Source organism: Olea europaea, unplaced genomic scaffold (genome assembly GCF_002742605.1).
Source record: "Olea europaea var. sylvestris unplaced genomic scaffold, O_europaea_v1 scaffold488, whole genome shotgun sequence".
In the NCBI taxonomy this organism is placed as follows: domain Eukaryota; kingdom Viridiplantae; phylum Streptophyta; class Magnoliopsida; order Lamiales; family Oleaceae; genus Olea; species Olea europaea.
In genome coordinates, this window is record NW_019263193.1 from 87,497 (window position 1) to 95,420 (window position 7,924).

At 34.1% G+C, this 7,924-nt stretch overlaps 1 protein-coding gene across 1 annotated transcript; it reads left to right on the forward strand.

Moving 5' to 3' along the window:
- Nucleotides 1-3,664: 3,664 nt before the first annotated feature.
- Nucleotides 3,665-7,434, forward strand: LOC111388326 (protein SIEVE ELEMENT OCCLUSION B-like). The gene is made up of 7 exons (XM_023013007.1): nt 3,665-4,104; nt 4,241-4,357; nt 4,604-5,052; nt 5,198-5,307; nt 5,588-5,730; nt 5,821-6,297; nt 6,612-7,434. Exons 1-7 carry the CDS (start codon nt 3,724-3,726, stop codon nt 7,239-7,241), a joined length of 2,307 nt encoding a protein of 768 aa, XP_022868775.1. The 5' UTR covers nt 3,665-3,723; the 3' UTR covers nt 7,242-7,434.
- The last annotated feature ends 490 nt before the right edge of the window (nt 7,435-7,924 follow it).

Genomic DNA, 7,924 nt, shown 5'->3' on the forward strand with positions numbered 1-7,924 from the left:
ATTGACTGAAATTAATGTGTAATCCCCCTTCACATGCTTGATTGGTCCTTAACACTGTGCCGCCTGTAAACGTGGTTTTATGGCTTTGAAAGAGTACGTTGATCCTGAAATTGGTTCAATGCACATGAAGTCAGCTTCAAAATTAATAGAAAATAATTTGAATAACATGGGCATATAGAAAATTGTAGTGTAACTTTTATAGTGATAGCACCATCTTTTTACTCGAGGAGAAGTGAATATGGTCGGATGCTTTTGGATATATTCATGGAGACAATGATTAATCTTTAGATTTTTCAAATTTGAGTTTGGCAATAAATTTACATACCGTCCTTCAATTTGCTAGTCGAATGAGAATAGGAATCGAATCAATAGTACACTAAGCATATGGTGGCAAGAAATATTACTAAGACACAAGAAACAGGAGCTGACCCTTTGGGGGTATAAAGTCCTGTTTGATATTGATTGAAATCTAAATTTTAATATAAATCAAAATTAACAATTAATTTTAATAGCATATTTCATGGAATTTTTAACTTTTTAACTTTTATCATTTACTAAAATTTTGATTTTAATCCCCATCAAGCAGGGTAAAATCATAATAAATTTGAATTTTTTCTCTTTTCTCTTGTTCTATCTTACTCTCTTCCCCATGCTTTTTTATCAAAACTTTAACCCTTCCAATATTTTAAAATTTGTCTATAATTTCTCTACAAATTATTACATCTATTACAAATTTTTTACTTTCTAATCAAATTTTAAATTAATTAGAACTTAAATTTGGATTTTTTCCTATCTTATTTGTGTATATAAAATGTGTCTGAACCGATTACATTCAATTTAACTTATATTTAATTAATTGATTGATTATTGGTCATATATTTTTCCTTTTCGATTACTTGAATTGATTGTTTGTATCAAATAAACTATAAATTTTTTAATCGTAAATATGGTTTTTCTTGCAATGAGCAAAATATTAATAAGATGACTGTCGAAATCAAATGGATGAAAATAATGAGCAAAAAATTAATGAAGAAATGATTTTTAAATGTAAATCTGCATTTTGTCAGTTCAAGTATGAATTATTAAAAAATCAAGAACAAATCATTCGATTTGTACAGAGTTTAATTGTGTTCTCGACCCAAGATGTTTGCATCCACCATTGACAAGAAATATTGTTCCTTAGCTTTTCATTTTACTCCTCTTCCCGTCTCTAGGTAAGATAAGTTGTCTTTTATCGTAATTTATATAATTTTGTTATTAATGAAACATCTACTTATGGTCGCTAAAATATAACAAAAGAGGCTTCAGTTTTGGTCTTCTTAGGAATCAGAATGTAGGGACAATGATTCAAATATCCCTTGTTTCATACGACTTTATACCCTATATATTCTTTCCTGATTTTTCTTAATGTAGTATAGTATGTTGGTCTTGAAACTACACTTTGGAATATTATAAAGCCTCGTTAGGTCCACATTATCCAAATTGCAATAACTTGAAGTGAAAAAAGAAGAGGTTCTTGTCAAATAAAATTTGTTATCTGAAGCATCAATTTTATGTTATTATAAATTTATTCAAATTATGATGCCACATTAAGTTTGGAAGTAAATAATGGCATTATGAAAAAATATTTTCATAAGGTGATAGTCTTTACATACCAGATACTTAAGATAGGAATCATAAATTGTAACAACGATACTTAAGATAGGAATCATAAACTGTAACAATAAAATATAATATTCTTTTCTGTAACTCGAGGACTTTACTTTATACCTTTGGAGCGAAAATAATCCCAAGCATCAAGTGAAGAAGATTCCCAATATTACCTCCCCCTACATTTAGCATCTTAAAATTACCAAATGTCCAATCTTAATCTTTGCTAATGTAAGATTGATGATGCTGTAAACACTATTTCCACATTAGTTGTTTGATTTTAAAAAAATAAAAATAAAATAAAAATTCTTCTAATAGAAATGCTACACTTCATCATTTAAAACTTTGAATGTTTGAGATTAACATGTCACTTCATTCACTAGTCGAACATCTGTTTTTGTTTCAATCTAGTCACCATTACCGATTGAATTAAAGAAAATATGTAGCCAACAGAAACGATGATGTAACATGAAAGTTGTCCCACTAAACATAAATACTTAATGTTAGATAAGTGTTAATTCCAAATGGTCTTTAGTAAAGAAATGCAAATGAAAAAAACAAAGTCTGTCTCTTGCAAACAAATTTTACATATTTCGCCAGTTCAGAAAAGAAAATAGATAAAGTGCCAACTATAATTAAAAGTTCAGCAACTAACTTGAAACATATTTTAATTGCAATGAAGTTCCCTAATATTTTTAATTGTTGCAATTATATTCCCACCTTTCTATTTTTTGCGTCGCATTATTTACAATCTTCAGTCAATTAGAAAATATTATCATTAATGAAGGATTTCACTCAAAAATCCATTAGGAAGGTCTATAAAACTTATTTTGCGCCTCATACTTTTAATTGGAAAAAGAAAAAAAAATACAAAAAAAATAAAAATTAATATATTTTACTAAAGTTTTATAAGATATTTGCCCCTCACACCTTAGTGCATGCAATAAAAGTACAGAATTATAAAAACATAGTTCAGCCAAGAAATATGTATAAAGATGAGCGAGACAAGTTTCACATGAAAATATTCAAAATGTCCCAAAATCTTGATAAAGCTCAATCTTTCACCGTGAAGAAAAAGATTTGGCTGATATATATATATATATATACAGGGGCGGAGCCAGGAATTTTGTCCAGTGGGGGCAAAATTTAATCAAAGTCGAACTTTTCGATTATGGATTTAATGATATTATGATAATGCTAAAAATAACATAACGACAATACTAATAAGATAATTATCTTCTTCCTTATTCTAGAATCTATAGCAAGTTGTGCAATATCAAAATTCATTTTATTTGATATCTTTACATCAACAGTTTCTACCAAATATTTTCTTTTAAAGAACTCTACATTGACACTTCACACTAAAATAAACGACAAGTGACAATTAAGTACTAATTGATAAGAAAAGAACTACTAATTTTTACAAATTGGTAGAACACCATAAAGTCATTACTAATTGTTTCAAAAATTGACAATAATCAGAATTTCAAGAATCGATCACAAATATTATCAATATTCAACATTCACATAATTAAAATCCTTAATATTAAAAAGAAAAATCACATGATCAAGAAAATTTTTGCTGCAAATTGGAGGGCCCAAAAACATGTGGGTTTTAGGAAAGAAATGTACTTTGAAAATATTTCAAAACGAGAGCAGATTTAAAGAAAATTTTTTAATTTCTTGTTGAGGGAAGAGAGTCAGAAAATGTCACCGTGCACTTGGAGTTGGGGCAAATTAGTATATGGGTTAGACTTTAAATAAATGAAAAACATACCTATAAAAAAAAAAAAAAAAAAAAAATTAACCATGGGCTTGGGCCAAAAGTCCAGTGCGGGCATTTGCCTGCACTGGACTGTGCATGGCTCCGCCCATGTATATATATATATTTTTTTTAACAGAATTGAATTCCAAAACCCCTACAGGCCGTAGACCACAATGGAAGCAAGGTACCTGATTCAATTAGCTTTATTAGCTATATAAGAGTTGGAGGGAACTCCAAATGGACACCAAGACAAGCACTTTTTCTTCAAACATATTTGTTTCTAATAAACCCTCTTTGTGTTTGCAGTAATGGCGAGGCGAGATTTGGTGCCTACAATTAGGACCAACCCACTGTTGAGTGACAAGTCGAAGAATCCTAAACCTCCTACAACCACCCCTGGAATTCAGAGTCATTTGAATGATCATGAGAGTGAGAAACAGAAAATGAGTCATGATGAACTGGATCATCACAACCCTGCAGTTCGGCCTCTTACGGGTGCAGCTCTGCCTCTGTCAGCAGGCAGAGGTCATTTGATGAAGGGTGATCGCCACATTTCAACTGATGATATTGGTTTGAATAGGCAAATTCTGGGAACACATGCTCCAGATCATGAAGATCTTGACGTGAAGCCCATTCTTTCCATCATAGAGGATATCTTGCTTCGTGGCAAATCTCTTGAAACCGTGCATGTACAATGCTAATTATCTTGTTTTTGTTCATTGCTACCCAAATCCTCGCTGCCAAACATGCTTTTCGTTTTTCAACGCTTTCTAGAGTTCACCTTTAGCTGCATTTAACTTACACTTTTATGTGTTTATAATATAGGGAGATCAAGTTCCAGCACATTCAGAATCATATGAGGAGAAGTCCTTCCGAAATGCTTACCATGACTCGGAGATGGTTAAAATGTTGGCATATCCCATAACCAAAATTACGAATGAGGTATAGAGAATTTTGATTCCCTCATGCTCAATCTTGATTATCTTAAAAGCAAATCATGCTTTATTAGTTAAGAAACTTGTAATAGAGGCATTATTATCTTAAATGTTATTCTTAGCATTAGTTTCATGAATGTTACATAAAATTTATTTAAACTTCTAATAGAGGCATTACAGCATATATAAGCGCCCTAAACTAGACATTGTATATCAATTGTCAACGCAAGATTATGAATGTCTAATGCAACAGATAATTTGCAAATGTGGCGCTGGAGGAGAAGCACATTCAGTAGCCATTGGACTCCTTGAGACACTGTCAAACTACGGGTGGGATGCCAAGGCGGTCATTACGTTTGCTGCTTTTTCTGTCAGCTACGGTGAATTTTGGTTGGTTGAGAACCTTCGCGTGATGAATCCGCTTGCCAGGGATATTGCAGCCCTGAAGGATATACCAGAAACAATGGAGCAGAAAGAAGAAATGAACAAGAAGTTTCAAGCTATTGTTAATCTTTTACGCGCTGTACTGAACGTGACTCACATCATTATAAAGTTCAAGGAGCTCCCCACTCAATATGTGAACAGGGATTCACCAGAAATGAAAACTGCAACAGTTCACATTCCGACGGCTATTTATTGGATCATAAGGGGCATTTTGGCTTGTGCTTCAGTACTTCTGAACCTTATTGGCAGTGGTCATGAGTATGTTTCTAATTGTGCCTAATTGACAAAGTAAAAAAAAAAAAAAAAAAAAAAAAAGAAAAAAAAGGGAATTTAAAATATTTTTAAAAATAAACTTTTAGATGAGGTAATGTATTGACAATTGAATAATTTTGTTGGGGATCAGGTTCATTACCTCAACTGCTGAGTCCTGGGAGTTATTAAGTCTAGCTAGTAAGCTCTCCCACATGTCTGAGCACCTGCAGGATCAACTGAACAAATTGAATGATTTTATTGGTAAGTCACCATCAAATTAGATTCGTTTGAAATCATTGTTATGCCTAAACTAAAGATAAAGTAGTCCTACAAACACTTAGTATGGGTCCACCTTCTCAGCATCGCAGGAACACCTCAGAAAATTAGTCCCCAAAGAGACCTTCTTTACTACTTTTACAGGGTGTGGGTTAAGAAAGAGATGAGAAATTGGAGCATGCAGAGAATCACCGCACAACTTGTGCATCTTTTCTTGAATTATTGTTACTCATACAATTACTTAAATGATTATACTGTTGTGCAGATAGACAGTACCAAAAAAGGGAATTTGATGACATGGTTAATGCCTTTAAGGCATCTCATATCGACAACATGAAGATATTGAAGATGATTATTCGTGCCGGAGAAAATCAAATGCCGATATTTGATGGGACTAGACGGATAAATGTTGTCTACTTGTCCCTAGTACATGAATTTCTTGATCCCTTCCAATTATTCCTAAATGTGACCGTATCTTTTATGTTTTCCTGATGACAGGAACGCCTCGAGGTATTGAGAATGAAGTATGTCCTGCTACTAGTTTCCGACCTTGACCTTCCCCATGAAGAGCTCAACATTCTCCATATGATTTACAACCAACAGTCGACGAGGCACGAGTACGAGGTTCTATGGTTACCCCTTGTTGACCAGGCAATGTCAATGGGCCCAACACAGGAGAGACAATTTCTCGATCTTCGCAGCTCTATGCCATGGTATTCTGTGGATCATCCTTCGTTGGTTAATCCAGTAGCCATTAGGTACGCTCGGGAGATTTGGAATTTCAGCCACATGCCTATGCTCGTTGTCTTGGATCCGCAAGGAAGAGTGGCGAACGTCAATGCTTTACCCATGATGTGGATTTGGGCAAGTGTTGCCTTCCCTTTCACTAAAGAAAGGGAATTGGGACTATGGAGAGAGAGTAACTGGGATATCGAGTTACTAGCAGACACCATTGATCCACGTCTCCAGGAATGGGTACGTACAACATCGTGCACCCTAGCTATATTATTATCCTTCTTGCTGCAAGCATCAATCATTGACCATAATGCAGTCGTTATAACCCGTAAAAGATATGTCCATGAATATCAGGATTGGTAACTTGTTTTCATACATCTATGCAACATAAAAAAATGTCATGCCTTCTATTACTTCTAATACAGGTTAGTGGTTCGTAATAGATAGTGAGCATCGTATTTGTAACACAATGCTCATATAGGTTGATTTTATTTTATTTTTGTCAATGCTCACACTGGTGGAATTTATTTATTTATTAATTTTTTGTGTCGCAGATAAAGGATGACAAAACTATATGCTTGTATGGTGGAGAGGACATTGAATGGATTCGGCGATTCACAACTACTATGCGAAACATTGCAACCACATTGCGAGTTCCCTTGGAAATGATTTATGTGGGAAAGAGCAATCCGAAGGACAAAGTAAGAAGATGCCATGAAATCATTGACAGGGAGAAACTTAGCCACATTTTTCCATTGAAGGACTTTTATGATTATGTTTGGTACTTCTGGGTGAGGCTGGCGAGCATGTGGAACTCCAAAATTCAACATGGCATGACCGTTGAGACTGATAAAATAATGCAGGAAATCTTTACAATGCTAACGTATGACGGCAGTGAACAAGGATGGGCTGTTTTCAGCAAGGGCATATATAACATGACTAAAGGAAAAGGTGACATTTTGCTTACAGTACTCGACAACTTTAGACAATGGCAAGAAAAAGTGGATCACCCTGATAAGTTTGTGCCTGTACTGGACGCGGAGATCAGTGGTGTCCACCTCGAACACCACTGCAACCGTCTCATTCTGCCGGGGCAAACTGGATACATCCCAGAGAGGGTGGTTTGCTCCGAATGTGGACGTACTATGGACAAGTATGTCATGTACCGTTGCTGCACCGACTAATCTGAGCTACTATTACTACTACTGTTATTAAGGCTTTTGCTGCCATTATATATTTCAAAATAAACTTTTATCTTCTATATTTTCATGGCTTTGCCTTCTCAACCTAGATGATATGTTGCTTGTAAGAGAGAGTGAATAAAAGTGTGGAACTCTTTATGAAAGAATTTGAAATTAGCTTGGGAATTCAAGCATATATCTGAGTTTGGTAATTAATAAGGATCGATTCAAATTTGTCTTGAATTTGAAACAAAGTTCTTATGTGAACAATGCAGATGAAAGATTTAAATGGAGTTGTCCAAACCTTTAAAATTAAGTTCATTGCGGTGCCCTAAGACCAATTTATTCAACTAAAACACTATGATATAGAACCACAAAACACCGCCAATATTTTAGGCCACAAGATTACTGTAGTAGGAGGATTTTTCAATGTTTATCATTAATCTTTCATTCCAAAAGGATCACAGGACTCAGAAAAGAAGATGAAGACGAAAAAGATTAGAGAAAACTCTAGACACTGGGGATACTCAATCAAGCACAATCCATGTGTAAGGCAAGGCTATTTTTTCTCTAATAAAATGATACTTCACGTCAATATGTTTGGACCTCTCATGACAGACATAATTTTTACTGAGTAACAATGCACTTGGGCTATCGATGAGTATAATAGGAGAATCATGCCAAAA